The sequence below is a fragment of the Paroedura picta genome, chromosome 5, assembly GCF_049243985.1.
Source record: "Paroedura picta isolate Pp20150507F chromosome 5, Ppicta_v3.0, whole genome shotgun sequence".
Classification (NCBI taxonomy): domain Eukaryota; kingdom Metazoa; phylum Chordata; class Lepidosauria; order Squamata; family Gekkonidae; genus Paroedura; species Paroedura picta.
In genome coordinates this window covers 28,580,074-28,598,814 of record NC_135373.1, presented here as the reverse complement: position 1 = coordinate 28,598,814, position 18,741 = coordinate 28,580,074, and the positions used below count along the sequence as shown (strand labels likewise).

General features: G+C 43.9%; 1 protein-coding gene across 1 annotated transcript; it reads left to right on the top strand.

Moving 5' to 3' along the window:
• The first annotated feature begins 1,080 nt into the window (after window positions 1-1,080).
• On the top strand, window positions 1,081-17,969 carry LOC143837293 (B-cell receptor CD22-like). The gene is made up of 10 exons (XM_077336930.1): window positions 1,081-1,092; window positions 3,500-3,580; window positions 4,725-4,782; window positions 7,420-7,842; window positions 8,452-8,745; window positions 11,045-11,314; window positions 12,642-12,911; window positions 13,869-13,928; window positions 14,698-14,820; window positions 15,910-17,969. The coding sequence occupies exons 3-10, from the start codon at window positions 4,749-4,751 to the stop codon at window positions 16,038-16,040; spliced, it is 1,605 nt and encodes a 534-aa protein (XP_077193045.1). The 5' UTR covers window positions 1,081-1,092; window positions 3,500-3,580; window positions 4,725-4,748; the 3' UTR covers window positions 16,041-17,969.
• Window positions 17,970-18,741: the final 772 nt, after the last annotated feature.

Sequence of the window (18,741 nt, the reverse complement as noted above, 5' to 3'; positions counted from 1 at the left end):
CACGATAGATGAGAATTTTACTGACAACATAAGCACTGAACGAAGGGGACACTTTGTGTGTGTGTGTGTGTGTAATCTGAACTTCTTCCAGGCCTATTTCCTTCCCCTCCCAACCCTATATCAACCAGGTTTCCTATCAGGGGAGGACCATTGGCACCTGTCATTTAGGGTTTGCCAGCTCTTGAGAAGGCCAGCTTGGTGTACAGCTTAAGAGCAGCGTCTAATCTGGAGAACCGAATTTGATTTTCCACTCCTCCTCCACATGCAGCTATCGGCATGACCTTGGATCAGTTACAGTTCTCTCAGCCTCACCTACCTCGCAGGGTGTCTGTTGTGGGGAGAGGAGGGGAAGTCGATTGGAAGCCGCTTTGAGACTCCTTCGGGTAGTAAAAGTCAGGGTACAAAAAAACAACAGATTTTCTTCTTCTTGAGAAGTTCTAGGAAATTTGTGGGTTGAGCCTGGAGAGGCCAATTTTTAGGGAGGAAAAGTCCTTCAGCAGAGTATAATGCCATAGAGGCCACCCTCCAAAGCTGCCACCCCCCTTCCTCATGGGGAACTGATCTCAGTCACTTGGAGATCTATTGAAATCCTGGGAGATCACCACACTTCCCCCTAAAGATTGGCCTCCTTTCTCTTCGTATTGGATTCCGCAATACACAGCTCCTACCTGCCCCAATCCCTTGACCGGATCTGCCTCGTGCAAGCATCACATCGAAACATTTGCTGGAAATTGGAGGAAGGGAGTTGTGTCTCTTGAAAGCTTCTAGTTATACCCTGGCCATCCTGTTGGTCTTCAGGGCTGCTGGACCAGAACCTTGTTTTTCTTCTGAAAACCTGATTCCTGTGATGGATTGGCCCTCCGCTGAAAGGCAATAAAAAAAAAAGAGAGAATGTTGCTTGCAGACAGATATTTTTGAGTCCAGTAACCACAACTTCCTTCCAAGCAGTAGATAAAAGAACTAAAAAAGGAGAACAGGCTCTACTTCTGCTGACATACAATGATATTTACCCAAAGCGACTGTTTCCCTAGGTTCATTTCCAGATGGTGAGCAGTACTGTCCAAAGGACCGTGGGGACCTCAGCATTCACAGGTAAGGGTAGTCCCTGGCCCTTCTGTTCTACGTTAGAATCAGTGGCAACACAAAATATGACACTAGAATTGCTTTGTTGCCTCTCCATTAGGAAATCCGCTGCATTGTAGATACTTCCTTCTGCATTTGAAATGTTCATTAAAGGAAGTTAGTGTCTAGAAAAGGAACAAGTTAAAACATGTTGAACTGTAGTTTTGTAAGGTCCTGATTAAGAAACAGGGCAGAAACTGGAGTTTCCACAGTTGTAAACAGACTATTGGATGGATTAAAATCCAGCTACAAGAAGAGGAAGAATTGGGTATGTTCCAGCATCTGTTTTGTGCAAAAATACTTGCTTCTTAAGGAAGACCTGTTGCTGTTGATCTCATATTTCATCGTGCCCAGAGATTAGAGTGCATATATTCCTATTAGTACATTGCTGCAGGACTGGTTGCTACATTGTCATTTAACAATGAGCTGGCTTATGCCTTTCCCTATACCCAGGATCCTGTCATTTTTTGAATCGGAGGGTATAGGATACTAGGGGAAACACTAGCAATATACCAAAAGACTTTGCACACCCAGAAAGAATATATAGAACACCCAAATCTGTGTTCTAGTGCTGAGCTATGAGCTGTCCCCCAATGCCAAAAAATTGCACTAGGTCCTCTTGGGTGAGGCTGGGAGAACACGTTCAATGAGAAGCCAACCTCTTGGACCAAAATTCTTCAACTGGAGCTACAGGGATTCTAACAACCTTGAAGGAGCAGAAACAGATGATCCTCGATCTTTTACTCTGCTCTGGTTCAGCCCTATTTGGAGTCCTGTGTTCAGTTTTGGGCACCACACTTGAAGAGGGATGTAGACAAACTGGAGCATGTCCAGAGGATGCAACAAAGATGGTGAGGGGTTTGGAGACCAAGATGTATGAGGAAAGATTGGGGGAGCTTGGTCTGTTTAGCCTGGAGAGGAGGTGACTGAGAGGGGATCTGATAACCATCTTCAAGTATTTAAAAGGGTGCCATGTAGAGCAGTGGTCCCCAAACTTTTATCACTGGGGACCGGTCAACGCTTGACAATTTGACTGAGGCCCAGGGGGGGTAGTCTTTTCCTGAGGGACATCACCGCCGCCTGAGCCCCTGCTCCACTTGCTTTTCTGGCGGCGCCCCTGACTTCCCACCATCTGCTGGGGGGCGCTGCCAGCAGCAGCTGCGGAATGAAACGCCGAGGGGGAGCCCCAGCCATGGCGGCCGCCAGAGAGCACCAAAGGTGAGCCAGTGGCAGAATGGAAGGGTAGCCCCTGAGGCAGCAACCGGGGAGGAGGACGAGGAGGAGCAGCGGTGGCCCAGTACTGACTGATCAACGAACTGGTTCAGGTCCCCGGACCGGGGATTGGGGACCACTGGTGTAAAGGATGGAGCAGAGTTGTTCTCTCTTGCTCCAGAGGGAAGGACCAGATCCAATGCAAAAGAATGCAAAAGTAATTCCATCTAAACTCCTGGAAGAAGATCCTGACAGTTAGAGCAGCTTCTCAGTGGAACAGGCTTCCTCGGGAGGCTGTGGGTTCTCCATCTTTGGAAATCTTTAAATAGAGGCTGGATAGCCATCTGACAGAGAGGCTGATTCTGTGAAGGCTTAAGAGGTACAACAAAATCAAAATAGGATGGTTTCAAAGTGAATACTGTTCAGAAAAAGAAACCTATCCTAAGGCAATACAATCAACTTAATACAATCAAAAACAGGAGTAACCTCTCCTTATGTATCTTTCTTTTCTGTTCTTATTCCTTTATTTGTCAGGACTTCTACCAGAACAGCATCCCGGTAATGTCCGTTTTCAATACAAAACAAACATACAAATCAATCTTACAATATATTGCATAGATCTGCAAAACAAATTGTACATAGTATAATTTTAAAGCACATACCTCCAATAGTAAGTTTCCAAATACTGGTTCTCTAACCAATAGCTTATTTTAAACCTGTCGAAACAACATAAACTCTAAATGAGTTTTTACATATTCTATGTGAACCGAAGCCTAATGATGTTAAATCTTACCAGTTATAATATACAAACGGCCACCAGCTCTACAAGCTCTACAAAGTGTGGGGAGAAACATGTAAATTACTAAGTTCCCAACCTGTTGAGTTAGCAACTCTAATTTATACAATCAAGGTCATACCAGGTATTAAGTTGATTGTATTGCCTTAAGATAGGTTTCCTTTTCTGAACAAGGTTCAAGGGGGTGGCAGGTGTGAGAGTCCTGCATAGTGCAGGAGGTTGGACTAGGTGACCCAGATGGACCCTTCCGACTCTAATATTCAATGATTCTATGATTGTATGATCTTATGCTGCTCACTCAGGGTGGCAAAGGAGAAGTTCGTTTGCTGGTTGTAAGCCCTTGATATGTCGTTTCTGTCTTTTGCATAGTCTGGGACTTTCAGGGAACTCACTGGTGGAGGTTTGCACTCAACAGTGCCAGAGTGTTCTCGACACAGATCCAGAGAAAAAGTTGAGTCCAATGGCACTTTTAAGACTAACAGCTTTTTATTCAAGGTGTGTGCTTTTGTGTGCATGCATACTTCTTCAGGCGATGAAATGGAAATCATCAGACTACATATTAAGGAAGCAGTAAATTAGTAAACAGCATCATGAAACTATCCCACAAATATGCAATATAATGATTCAAGCTGGAATAACAAGCTGAATTTATATTTGGCTGAGACCAGACATAATCAACAGCGACCGAAGGGCCCCTGCTCCCCCCTGCCCCCCCTCCGAATTCCACCAATAAGCCCTGGACCTGTTTGTACTGTTACATTGTTGTATTGTTATATTGTACTGTTATACATTGTTATCTGGTTACAACTATTAGTTATGATTATGAGGTTATTCACATGTTTTTATAGACCGTTTTATGTATTGTTCCTTGTTCTTATGTAAACCGCCCTGAGCCTCCGGGGAGGGCGGTATATAAGTATGATAAATAAATAAATAAATAAATAAATAAATAAATAAATAAATAAATAAATAAATAAATAAATAAATAAATAAAGTTATCAGTCATTTGGGTTCAACTCCAGCTTGAAAAAAACATAGAAGAGGGAATAAAAATCTCCAGAGTAGTGATGAAGGGCAGATGCATTTCCAGTTACAGAACAGAGAAATTAAAAGAGATCTGTTGCTATAGATACAGTTAACGTAATGGAAATCACCGGACTACATATATGAGGAGACAGTAAATTACTAAACCATGACTGTTAATGGACTTGAAGCAGAAGAATGAAGTAAGCAGCTGAGCATTCTAACCAAGGAGAAAAGTGGCAAATCAAGGAGGTAAATAAATACATACATTAGAGAATAAATGATGCAAAGAACAAATAAGCAAATAAACAAAATGTTTGTTATATCCTGAGATGGTCCTTGCAGGTCCATATGCTACCAAAGGATTTATTCCAAACAGGGAATTTTTGTGAAAATTGCTGGTTTCCAGGACTGGTTGTTAGGTGAGATCAGAATTTTTGGGTCTTTGTAATAGGCCAAGGGGCAGGTTATGGGCCCAGTTCCTTGCCCCTCCTACCACTTGGTGAGGATCATGGTAACGATAAAAACAAGGTGAATGAGAGACAAATATAATCCGTTTTTCTTTCTTCAGGGTTGGCGCCATCTGGAAGTAAAAATGAAGAATTTGGTTTGGCTGCTCTTCTTTCCAGGTAATGATTTGTGTCTCTCTTTGGTCTGTGGGAAGAATAAGAAAGAAGGATCCAAGGCAGCATTGGTTGTTTCATGGACCGATTATGCATGGGCAGGAAGAGCTGGTCGACGCCTGCTTGACACGCAATAATGGGTTTAAACTACAAGTACAACGATATAGGCTAGATATCAGGAAAAAAATTTTCACAGAGCAGTTCAGCAGTAGAATAGGCTGCCTAAGGAGGTGGTGAGCTCCCTCTCACTGGCAGTCTTCAAGCAAAGGTTGGATACCAACTTTTCTTGGATGCTTTAGGATGATTTGGGCTGATCCTGCGTTGAGCAGGGGGCTGGACTAGATGGCCTGTATGGCCCCTTCTAACTCTATGATTCTGTGATTCTGTGACAGTGGGGCTAATCCCCGTTTATGCATGGCGTTGGTGTTGGCCCGGCCCCCTCCCAGCCATGGCCCGCTTTAGGGCCTCTGATGGCCCACAGCAAGGGAAGGCTGATTTTCCAGCGTTCCCTTTTTTGCTGTGCTGCCATCAGTAGCCAAGCTGGGTCAGGCCCATGCTACGGTGGCTGGGAGGGGACTGAAAATGCTCCTCTCAGCTCCACGGTGCTTTGCAGTGCTGCAGGGTTGAATGGGGGGTTTTCTTGCTAGTTTGCAAGAAGATGGGATCACATTTTCACACAATCCCCTTTCCTGCAAAACAACTGCCCTCCACTGCCCCATGTGGTGGAAATGTTCCACCATGGTTGCGTTTATCAAGGAGATGCATTTAGGCAGCGGAGCTACTCCATCCGCAAAACATGCAGCCCTAAGGAAGCACGCCTGGCCTCGACCAGGGCCAGGGCCTTTTCGGTCCTGGCCCCGACCTTGTGGAATGAGCTCCCGGGAAAGCTGCATGCCCTGCGGGATCTTTCAACATTCTGCAGGGCCTGCAAAACGGAGCTCTTCCACCAGGTTTATGGTTGAGGCCGTGGCCGATAATATAGATCTATGCCCCCCCCGGGGACTCGGGATTCGGACCCGAAGTAAAACATCACCAGGACCTCCTCTCCACCCGCTAGTAGTGGGAGGGGGGGGGAAAGTTGAGCTGCCGTTCCTGCCATGCTGGTAATATTGGTAACGTTATTATTGTTTTAATGGGATTTTAATGGGGATTTTGGAATGCTGTTACCCGCCACGAGCCACAAGGAAGTGGCGGGAAATAAATCTAATAATCATAATAATCATAATAATCATAATAATCATAATAATCATAATGTCCCCCATGGGGGTGCAGAAAGTGGCAGACCAGCTCCACCATTGAAATGCATCTCCTATGGGGACACAAGAAATGGTCGGGAGCATGGTGCTCCACCACAACCAATTGGCAACAGCCCGACATGACTGCTTCCATATATGGTCATGGTGTAACATGCTGAAATTTCCACTGGCTGTATATAATCAAATGTATATTCCCTAAGGCTATACTTGTAATAGTTCTTGTTCTGTTCTGGGCATCTAGAGGCTGCCTTAGTTAGCCTCAGATAAGGAGGAGGAGGAGGGGGAGGAGGAGGGAGGAGGAGAGGGAATTGGCTAACAACTGTGTTGTCCTCATTCTCGTTATTGAGAGGAGACTTCCCCCATTTTATCTCACATGGACTATCCCACTCCACTCATGGTTTGCGTGATATTTAAATAAGCTGAGCAGAGCTAATGATGACCCCCCCAAAAAAACAAATACACTGACAGAATGAACAGAACAGACAGCAAGGACTCTTTCTCCCCTTTTTATATACAAAGGCGTTTCTCTTTTAAGGAGCTTGGTGGTTTGCTCTCTTTAATATTTATTTTCTGCAAACGGTGAAGGATATACCGGGAAATGAATTATGACCCCACATTGGATTCATCCCCCATAACTGTTTTAATTTCCTACCCACCCCACTTCCCTGGAGTTCTCAGTGGAAAATAAGAACTAAAATTGTAAACTGAGGTTGAAGTGATAGAACCCAAGAGTGACTTAAAAAACAACATCAACAACCCAACCCATTGAAGCTTGGAACATTCAGGCCATTTGAACTGTAGGGTTTTACCCCACACTTGTATCTTTAATGAATCAAGAAAAGTAAACATCTCCCCACATGAATTTGCTTATCTGGGAGCAAATATGAATTACAGTCCCCATTACCACGTGTTTCCCGAATCTTCAGATAAGGAGATATTTAATTTTCTGTGGGAGTTAACTGGGGTTCATTTGGTGGGGAAATCCTGCATTTGCAATTTTCTGTCCATCACACAGCCTGCGCATTTTCCAGTGACATGTCTGTATCCGGATTTCCACCCTTCCCTCCTCCTCGATTTCCATCCTCTGTTGTTTTTTTTTAAAGATTGATCGCATTGCAATGTGGGAACACAGCAAACGTCATCTAGGGATTTAAAACGTTCATTTTTTTTCCTTTTGGATATTTTATTGATAGTCTTTATCTATTTATCTTCACCCATAACTGATGACTGATGAGTGCAACAGGCCGTTTCTAAAACAAGGGATATAATCCCACTCATTCCCTCCTCTGCCGCCTTCCAAACTCACCGTCTGTGCGTGTGTAGTCATTTAGTTCTAGGAGAATACAGGGAGATGACCGGATTCTGCCTTGTGTTCCTTCCATTTCAGGTTTCCTTTGCAATCTGAACCCATTGAGGATAAACCCTGATTCCCTGGTCACCTGGAACGGATCCTGTGTAGTGATTCCCTGCCAGATCAATCAATATATGGGGGCTCTTCTCAGCAACATCTCCCTGCTTTGGTATCATCAGCCTTTTTATGATACAAACCAGTCAGACTACTTGGGCCACTTATTGTACTACATCTTTACCATATCAGGAATGTACGGCACCCAAGTGCAGTCTTCCCCTGCAAGCCGGTTGGAGTTTGTAGGGAATCTCCAGGATAATTTAGAGACAAAAGACTGCAGCTTGAAGATCTCTCAAGTCCGAATGGAGGACAATGGCATCTATGGGGTAAAACTCTTTGCTTCATATAATCGTCCAGTTCAGCTAAATAAGTGGTTTCTCAACGCTACAATCAATGTTGCTGGTAAGAACTGAATTGAGCCTTTTCTGTTTTCTCCTCATCTGTTTCAAAAGTTGACTTGCAGGCGGCCACTTCTTGGTCTGAAAGGAGACACTTGCACCATTAACACGTTGGCAAAAAGAGGCCACAGCTTATATTTATTAATCCAACAATTCCAAAACATTGTGTTGGCCACCAAGGGGAGAAAGAGCCTGAACCCGGGCCCCTAGGCCTTAATAACCCCTATACCCTCCACAGCGCCCTGGAGAATCTGCCCAGTATCCAACTAAAGATAAAGAGTTGGTTCTTATATGCTACTTTTCTCTACCCAAAGGAGTCTCAAAGCAGCTTACATGTGCCTTCCCTTTCCTCTCCCCACAACAGACACCCTGTGAGGGAGGTGAGGCCGAGAGAGCCCTGAGATTACTGCTCGGTCAGAACAGCTTTATCAGTGCTGTGGCTAGCCCAAAAGAAGAAGCTGCACATTTCTACAAGAAGATCTTTTGAGAAGTCCCACTAAGCATAACTTGGGCATTTGACCTTCTTTTCAGCATTGGACTGAATAGTACCAACAATTAAACTAGGTTTGGTTACTTAATAACAGGCATATCCCAATTTATTTTCTGACTGTAGAATCACCTCCAGATCCTAAGATGGACCTCAACCCAAAAGATATCCAAGAAGGGTGGATAAGAGTGACCTGCTTTGTACCGTACCATTGCCCTGCGGAACCACTAAGATTGACTATCAGTGGCTTAGAAAAGACTCGTTTGTCTTCACAAGAAACAACTATCAGTAATGGAATGATCCAAACAGTAGTGAATTTGGAAATGACCTGGGAGGACCATGGAAAGTCTCTCGTCTGCTCTCTGGAAGAACAGAATGGGTTAGAAATATCCAAGAGCACCATGCAGCTCTATGTGAAATGTGAGTTTTTCCCCCTAAGGAGAGACCTGGGTACTGTGGGTGGGGACAGACCATGAAAAGAAGTTGTTGCCTGACCTGAACAAAAGATATACTTCATCTGATCACCCACAACACTAACTGCGAAAGCTGGGTGCGGAAGGGCGACATAGAAGAACAAAGATATTTTAAATTTAATTCAAACGAAAGAGTAACTTTACTGGGATAGCAAATACTGCTATAGATATAAAATAAGAAAGGACATCTTCTTGGATCTTCTTCTGAACATCTTGAGTACCAACACAACTTCAGCATGCATTAAGGAAAAATTGTTAATACAAAGGAGTTTTTTTTTATTGGTAATGATTTCTTTCTGTTTCCAAGGTCTCAGCTGACTCCAAACTTGAGAATTTAAATCAGGGCAAACCAAATCAAAGCCTAAGCCTATATGCAATGGATTTCCCTTTGTTCTATCAGAGCACAATCAAATTTTAATCATGATAGGCTAAAATTATTTCATGAAATTTCATTCAAAAGGGGAAAAAGGGGGTGGGGGAGAGAAGAGAAAACTGAGATAACATTTTAATGCAATATATCCTTGGGTTTGTATATCTGTGTTTATTAAAGCAGTGTCCCAAATATACATGAATGCATCCACTGTAACATTAAAATGCCCTTTACAGCTGCTACATGGCAACAGCAGAACTTTTGTGGTAGGCTGTGCTGGTCACACTGTTTACCTCTTCTAGGTGGATATCAACTCTATCAGTTACATGAATGGCTAACCTATTAGCTCCTTCCCTCTCCCGTTCTGCCACATTTCACTCAGTGTTTTCCTCTGTTGCACCAAAGTTATGAAAAGCATAATGGACATTAAAAACGAAAAGATGTGGCTAAGACAGCTTTCCCCAAGATTTCTAGAAATGAATGGTTGCCATTGTTTCCAGCAATGGCTAGAATACTATCAGCAACAATGAAAATAGACTTTGGCAATTTGGTTACTTAATATCAGAGTGCACATCTCAGTTCCTGTGCCCCCCTGTTTTCATTGATTTCATTGCTGAGGGACAGCCAGGTTCAGAAGCGGTACTTGATCATCAAGTAGTTCTTATGGATCAAATTTTACGCAATGCCGTTTTCTCAGATTCTACCCCCCACCCACTAAAAGAAGCATGTGTCCCCCTCTACATACCCAAAAGGGCACCACATTTCAAATCCAAACACTTGATAGTCACAGCCAGGAAAAGATCAGGCTAGTGTTTCCAATTGTTTAAAAAGGGCAGAATTGCCCTTTTTGAAATTGGGCAGAATTGGCATGCAGTCTCCAAGTAGCATGCAGCTGCTGCATGTGAATATTTGCAAATGAGTGCTGTATATATTGTTATTATTTATTAAATGTATAGCCCACTTTCCTCCTGGAACTCAAGGTGGGTTACATATAAAAATATCTCCATAAAACCCAACCCTAAAACAGCATTAATCCAAAAATTACTAAGATGACAAGATCCCTCATACCTCCTGCATCTGACAAGGGGTATGCTAGATATTATAGTGAAGCCTGAGTGAGGCCTATTGATCTTGCTAACCTGGCCTCAACCATGAAGCTAGCAGAAGACCTCTGTTTTACAGGCCATGCGGACCCTCAGATAGGCTGAGCCCAAGCCACAGATGCCCTTAAAGTTCAAATCCAGAACCTTGAACTTGATCCTGGCCCCAACTGGTAACCAATGCAGCTGCCTCAGCACTGGCTGGATATGGGTTCTCCAACATGAACCAGTGAGGAGGACCCTAGCAGCTACGTTCTGCACCAGCTGAAATTTCTGGGTCAAGGACAAGGGCAGGCAAGCATAGAGCGAGTTACAGAAGTCCAGGCTACAGGTGATTTTTGCATGGATCACTGTGGCCAGACAGTCTGGGGGTAGGTAGGGTGCTAGTAGCCTTACTTGGTGAAGATGATAAAATAATGTATGCGCTATCCCTGTGACCTGTGTCTCCATCATAAGGGAGGCATCCAGAATCACTCCTAAATTCCTTGCAGTGGGCGAGATGTTGCCCCACAAAGGTAGGGAGATGCACTTCCTGTCCTGCCCCTTTCCTGCTCAGCCACAGGACCTCCATCTTGGAGGGGTTGAGTTTCAGGTGACTCTGATCTAACCATATGAGAACTGAGTTGGTGTTATAATCATTCATGAGCATAGAGAGCATTGGTGAATTGTACATTTTTAAAAAAAATTTCTATGACCTCAACCTAGTTTCTTCCAACATATTTCCTACACAGCTTATCTGATTTCTGCTCCTTTCCCCTGATGATTTCTTATTTTAGATGCTCCTAAAGATGTTCGGGTGATAGCTTCGCCTGGAATGACCATACGAGCGGGAGAGACGCTTTCTCTGGAATGTACACGCAGCAGCAGTAATCCGGAGGTTTATCAGTACCTTTGGTATAAGGATGATCAACTGATGTTTGAATGGCTAAAGCTAAAAAAAATTGAATTTGAAACCGAAGGAGACCAGCATTCTGGTGCTTACAGATGTGAGGCTAAGAACAGTGTTGGGTCTGAGAAGTCAGAAGAACTCCGCATAGATGTCCAGTGTGAGTTGATTCACTGCGATGGTGCAATTGATGGAATACTGAATGTGGGAATTGTCAACATAGCAGTAGGGGGTCTTTCTAGTACACCTTAGTCGAATACAGTTGAGCCAGGGAGCTTGCACCGATGCGTTTCCATACCAGAAATAGTCCACACTTGATCTAGTGCCTTGTTAACCTCAAGCAAGAGGATTCTGGCTATCACAGAGTAACATAATTAATTGGGATATTGAATGTGGTACTTCTCAACATAACAACAAGGATCTCTTTTCAAGCTTGTGATGCTAGCCAGCTTCTTCCAGTCTCCAGTTCTTCCCAGATAATTCTTCTGAGAGAAAATCTTCTGATCCATCATGCAAGTGATGGAACTTGTAATGATCATAAACAGAGGTGAGAAAGTATAAGAAAGCAGTGTTATGTTGTGGCCAATGTAGGATATTATTATTGTCATCAGCATCATTATTTGGATTTATTACCCACCGCTATCGCACAGTGTCTCATGGTGGGTTACAATAAAATGATAAAACCCTCCAATTACATACAAAAACGAAACCTGCTCCAGCAACAAGCCAATCCTTAAAAAACCAAGTCCTACCCTGCCCATTCCCCTCCTTCCCCCATCGCTTCAGGGGACCATAACATTCAGAGGTGTCAACAACCCCAATGCTGGTGATGTTCAGTGTGGAATGGGCTCCCAATCTTGCATGCCCTGTCCTTAAATCTTGCATGCCCTGTCTGGTGGAAGAGCTCTGTCTTACAGAACCTGTGGAACTGTGCATGCTCCTGCAGGGTCCTCAGCACTTCTGGGAGCTCATTCCACTAGGTTGGGGCCAAGGCCGAAAAAGCCCTGGCCCTGGCCCTGGTTGAGGACAGGCGAATCTCCTGTGGGCTGGGAACCACCAACAGGTTTGTACCTGCAGAGCTTAAAGCCCTGTGAGGGGCATGAGGTGACGGGCGGTCCCTCAAGTGTGTGGGTCCCAGACCGTGAAGGGCCTTCAAGGTCAACACCAAGAGCTTGAAATTGATCTGCCCCGTAACTGGCAACCAATGCAGCTGCCTCAGCACAGACTGGATATGGACCCTCCAAGGTGTTCCAGTGAGGACCCTAGCAGCTGCATTTTGAACCAGCTGCAATTTCCGGGTAAAGGACAAGGGAAGGCCTGCATAGAGCGAGTTACAGAAATCCAACTTGGAGGTGACAGTCACATAGATCACCACGGCCAGGTGTTCGGGGGACAAGTAGGGTGCTAGTGGGAATTATATAATGTTATATTGCTATTTAAATAATTGATCTGATTTATCTTCCCCCCCTGACATTTGCTTATTTCAGATGCTCCTAGAGATGTTTGGCTGATAGCTTCACCTGGAACGAGCATTCACGAGGGAGAGAGACTTTCTCTGAAGTGTATGCTCAAGAGCAGCACCCCAGAAGTCTCTGAGTACCTTTGGTATAAGGATGACCAAGTGATGGATGAATGGAAGAATTTCAAAAAAATTGAATTTGAAGCTGAAACAGACCAGCATTCTGGTATTTATAGATGTGAGGCTAAGAACAGCTTTGGGACCCAAAAGTCAGAAGAACTCGTCATAGATGTCCAGTGTGAGTTCATTCAGCAGGAGGGTGGGAATCATAAACATATAAAAGTGATCTCAAATCAAGGTTTCTGATGCCTGCCTCTTCCATTCTCTTTCTCAAGTTGTTGAGGCTTATTTTATACCCCAAGCTGTATATCCTCATGCAAGTTATGATTTGTTTAATGATCGTAAACTGATGGTCATGGTGCTTGTCACCATCATAATTGGAATATAGGAAGCCAGTTGTACATGCTGATCAGCACTGGATTTAAATTGACATCACAGAGCATTTAAAGGCTATACACGGCATGGGCCCTGCGTATCTGCGGGAAACCCCTTAGCTCCCCAGTGAGATGCAGAAATGGCTCAGCAGAGTATTTGCAGGGAATATCGTGCCATCAGGAAAGATTGCTTAGTCAAAGGCTTCAAATGCAACAGAATGCCGTTGTCCAACTGAATGGATGCTCAGCCCCACCTACCCACCTGGTTTGTCTTATGTCCTGTTTGCCAGAGGTGGACAGGGAGCAGTTTTTCAGCAGACGGTTCTTCTGATGAGTTCATGACTTTTCAGCATATTGATCCATTACATTCCTTTCTAACAACACAGTTGGTTGAAACTGGCCACCATTCCCCTTCCCTCCTTACCACCCTTGCTACTGGAGGGCTATTAAAGTTTTTAAATAGGTACCAGAAATAGGCAAGGGCCTAGGCATGCAGCCTTGGTTCACTGAAAACCCTTGTTCCCTTGTGTTCTGTGATTTCATCCAAAGCAAAAATGAATCAGTCTGTATATCCTTGAACCAAACTTGATTGAGGCTGCATTCCATGACACCACAATAGTGTGGCCAATATGGGCAGAGGCCTAAATCATAGGTGTTCTCTGGAGCATATAGCTTGTTTTGTCTGTAATTAAAAGGTTCTTAAAGAACAGGGATAGAATGAAAAATGAAATTATTTGAAAGGTTTTTGTCTTTGTCCCTAGCTCACTTGCACTACTCATCATCCCTGCCTACCTCTGGATATCAACGCACAACGGAGAGTGGTAAGTCTATCCATGTTTATGGAACACAATGAGTTTGTGGTGGAATGGGCTTGCTCTGGCCTGTAGGCCTATTCCACCCTGCCCACTCAAAAGGTTTTCCAACACCTGAAGAAGTATTTTGGTCTCTCTCTCTCTCTCTCTCTCTCTCTCTCTCTCTCTCTCCCTCCCTCCCTCCCTCCCTCCCTCCCTCCCTCCCTCTCTCCCTCCCTCCCTCCTTTCCTCCCTCCCCCTTGATTTCTTCTTCAGACTTCAGTTAAGAGTTCTGTCTGTCCTGATGGACTTCTCACAGAAGAGACTTTCTGATCATCATAGTCTAGACATCCTTGAACCAAGCTTGACACATGCTGCATTCCATGACAGCCCAATATTGACAGAGGTCTAAAGTCATCCCCCTTCTGGAGCTCCCTTTTACACTAGCATGTCAATGATGATGGAAGTCTATGTTCTACATACAACCACCCTACCAGCACCCAAAGTTATTAACAAGAAAATTTCAGAAGCATACATTGAGAACAGCACCAGACTGAGCAAGGGATTCCTGTTAGATCTCCAAATATAGCACAGCCTCCTTTAGTTTAGGAAGTTGCAGATCTCTACAGAGTTTCCATTACCTAGAACTTTCCTTCAGCTCTCTAGATGAGCACATGGTCTCTGAATTAGCAACTGCGCTCTTGAAATAGTGGCACATATGTGTTTTATTAGGTTACTTCCTCATTGGGACACCTTTGTGTGACTGTGAGCTAATAAATGTTTCTGTCTTGCTTTGCAGGAGGACCACAATCTTCTCCAGCATCTCCCTCCACCACCAAAAGTGTCTCATCCTGTGATGGCAGAACCCTGTGGGAGGAATTCAGTTTCCTCAGGGAATTGCCGAACCAGGCTGGAAAGCCCCGTAAGTGTTACTTTCTAATGGACACCCACATAGCATCAACACCGATCCCCAAATAATTGCATGGTACTTCAGAAGGTTTGGGTTGCTTCACATCTAGATGTAGAATCTGAATCAGGGACCTTCTGATTAACCCCTGAGGCTCTCAGCAACTATGTTCTCAGAAAATCATGCCTCAGAGCTACGTTGCAAGAATGCAAATAATAGCTGCGACTTCCTTGATTGGCTAGGAGAATGGAAGATGGGAGAGACCCAAAGCTCAGTCAGACAGTTGATTCTGTCATAAGCCAAATGGTTGGCCATTAGCTGATTGTTTATAATAAATCTACGGTGATCTGCCTTACCTTGCCTAAAATGAGGGCCAAGCCTCACTGTATATGATGTGAAAACACACACGATGTATCATTCTGGGAACATATGATCTGACCTACAGATATGTGCCTGGCCTGAAAAAGCATCAAGTGGAAGGATTTGAACTGGGGTCAAAGCCCGGGGATAGAAGTGAGGGAAGGGTAATTCTTTCCTCTGCAATGTTTTCCTGGTTAAAATATCTCACACTTCAGTGCTAATTCATCCCAACCTGTGTGTGTGTGGGGGGGGGGGGGGCAGGGGGCAGGGGAAGGACATGGATTTATATTTGACCATTCTTTCTTGTGAAATAGTCATGAGGCACCCCAAGGCATTGCAACTTGGAAACTTGCAAGAAGGCACCTTGAAGTACAGCTTGATTGTGGTACCTCTGTGTCATTTGGCTCTGCATATCTCCATGTATATGAGCCTCTTGTGGCGCAGAGTGGTAAGGCAGCCGTCTGAAAACTTTGCCCATGAGGTTGGGAGTTCAATCCCAGCAGCCGGCTCAAGGTTGACTCAGCCTTCCATCCTTCCGAGGTCGGTAAAATGAGTACCCAGCTTTCTGGGGGGTAAATGGTAATGACTGGGGAAGGCACTGGCAAACCACCCCGTATTGAGTCTGCCATGAAAACGCTAGAGGGCGTCACCCCAAGGGTCAGACATGACTTGGTGCTTGCACAGGGGATACCTTTACCTTTACCTTTATCTCCATGTATTTTCCTTTTCCTTTTTTCTCTTCAGGAACCCAGTTTATCCATAGCTGCAAGGAGTTAACTTCTGCAGTCATCCACCTCACTGAAAAATTTCGGAAAGCGTTGCTTCAAATAAGGGAGAGGACTCGCCCGGTTCCGAATGAGATCAAGAAGCAGTAGAGGAGAAAACCACATTTCAGCCCATTTCCTCATCTATTTTGATTCTTTGGTATGGCAGCCCAGTCTTGTTTTAAGAGTATCTTCTCATTAACCCAAGTCTTAGGGAAAGATTCATTCCTTACATTTTTTAAAAAATTAAATATTAATTTGTTCCATGAGGCTACCATTTTTTTCATGGGGAGCAATGTTTCAGCAATCAATGATTATTCAAATCACTGGGAAGAAATAATTCCCTGTCCTCTGCAGTCTTTGGTGTGGTTTCCCTGATGCTATGCTGAACAAAGATGAACTTGAGTATCAAGTGCCGTGGCTGGCCCATGTAAGTTTGGTTATTTTCTAGTGGGCTTGAATTGTACTCTTGGAAGGTGCCCCTCCCTTCCTGCCACATCCCGCTTTTCCCAGCCTTCTGTATCTCAGAGACTCTTTGCAGTCCAAATCCCTTATCATATGTACTAGAGTGGTATGTGTAACATATCCGCTAGTTCCTCAACACCTGGGTGTTAGTCAGACAGACATGGGCTTTCCGCACTCCTTCAAAATCGCACAATGGTTGCCAATTGAAAATGCTACTGATTTGCCGTTATGCACAACGTCGTTGACAATCTGCCACACACCTGAAACCGATCCGCAAAAAGCGCTTCGTTGTAGCGCTTTCAGGGAAATCCCCAAAAGTGGATTCACCTTCCGGAAAGCGCTACACTCCTGCAACCAATCTGCAACACTAGCGGGAAAGTTCTGTGCGTTACCATTGTTGCAGGTTCTGCAAAGTCCCTCCCCCTGGCTCTCTCCTCTGATCTTCCGGTGAAGCGATTGCCATTTTTTTTCTCCGAGTGAGCGGAGATCAATGCACCGGCGAGCCTCCGTTTAGCCAGTGAGGCTTCCCCGGCTGCAGTCCCTCCCCAGAACTGTTTTAAGTCACTAAGCACAAACAACAGAGAAGCCCGTTTGCTGATGTATTTTCCCTTTATTTTTCACATTGTTTTCGGCAGAAAATCGTGCCCGTGAGGGGGGGGGATTTTTTTTTTTCACTCAGGGGGAGCGTGGCAACAATGAAACGGCAGCTCAAACACACCTGCCAGCTGGATGGGTCTCTCCGTTGCAACGAATCAACGAATATTCGTTGCAACGGGTGTGTTTTAAAAAAACCTTTCTTAAAGGGAAAGGGGCTGTTTGGGAGCATGCTAATGGCCACCCATTGGCTGCTTGACGGCCAGGGGCGGGATGAGCTTGGCAATAGCGCTTCCTTTCTAGCGATTTTTGCAGAGACCGGAAGCCTGTGGGAAACGATAGAAACTCAACTGGATTCCACTACAAAGGCAGGTATGCATAATGACGAATTCCACTATTTAAAATGGCGATTTTTCGTTCAGCAAACAATTTGCTACAAGGATCCCGGTGCGGAAAGCCCACAGTCTCCTGTTTACACACTGTAACAGTTCATAATAACATAATGTGGAAAAGAAGCTATGTGCCTAAAATCTGGTCGTTGGGGGGCGTGGTGTCCAAAGCTATAACTACTCTAGTCTCGCTTTGTAACATTGTCGTTGACAATGGCTATCTGCCTATGATCTTCCGCTGATTGCTGCCTGCTTTCTTTCAATAAAGACTAACTTCAGTTTTATCCCAGTGCCTGAGATTCCTGAGAATTTGTTCTGAGTTAATTTTTGATTTCACTTCTAGGATGATGGAATAAGGACACATGGGAATAGGCAGCACAGAGACATTCCAAGATATTTACTTAAATCTTTATAAATAGGAGTAAAAGAAATGAAAAATGTCACTCATTTCTGATTGATCATTTCATAATAATAATTATGTCACCAGCAAAGCATTTTATGTCTTTGATTAAAATTACAACAATTCAATTAAAATTGAATAAAAATAAGATGAGGGAGAGAAATAATAATCAAGAATGGAAGAGGGAATGGGAAGGGAGACATAAAACAAGAAAAGAAACAAAAAAGCAGGGAAATTATATTAAGTTTTTTTGAAAATTGTGTTTAAAAAGAGAAATAAAATGAAAAATCATTAAAAGAGAAAAAAGATATATCTATTTTTGTTGGCTCTTAAAACTCTATAATAATCTGTTACATTTCACCCAGGGAAGACCAAGAAATACAAAAGTAAAACGTGTGTGTGTATGTGTGTGCTTGCCCCATAGCTGTGCTTTTGTTTTCCAGCATGCGGATTGCTCCATAATCTGAAAAAATAGTACAAAGTCCAGAGTCCTTTTTTTAATATGCTGGGAATTACCAGAGATAGTTTTTACTAGATAATAAGTAGAATAAGAGAGTAATTCATATTTGTTGAGCAGTCTACTTTTTGAATCTGTCAACCTACTCTTTTCTTGGTGAATTATATCAGAACTGAAGTTTCTATCCATATTGCCAGAAATGTGCCTTTCTGCCATATAACATCTAGTTTTAATACAATTCCGACACGATGGAGAAGCATGTTAGTTTGGTTAGGGAAGTTGCAGAGACTGCAGAAGCCTCACCTGTATGCAAAACTCTCCAAGTAGAAGTTTCACAAGGAGTGACTGGACTTCCTAGAGTATAGGGTATCCCTGGCAGAGATTGGAAATGGACAGTGAGACTGTTTCTGCATTAGCAATATTGTTTAGATTTGCATTTTTAAAGGGCTGACTTTTTCATCTGTTTCTGCATTAAAATCTGCCTGGCAGAGTGTTTCTTTCTGTCCT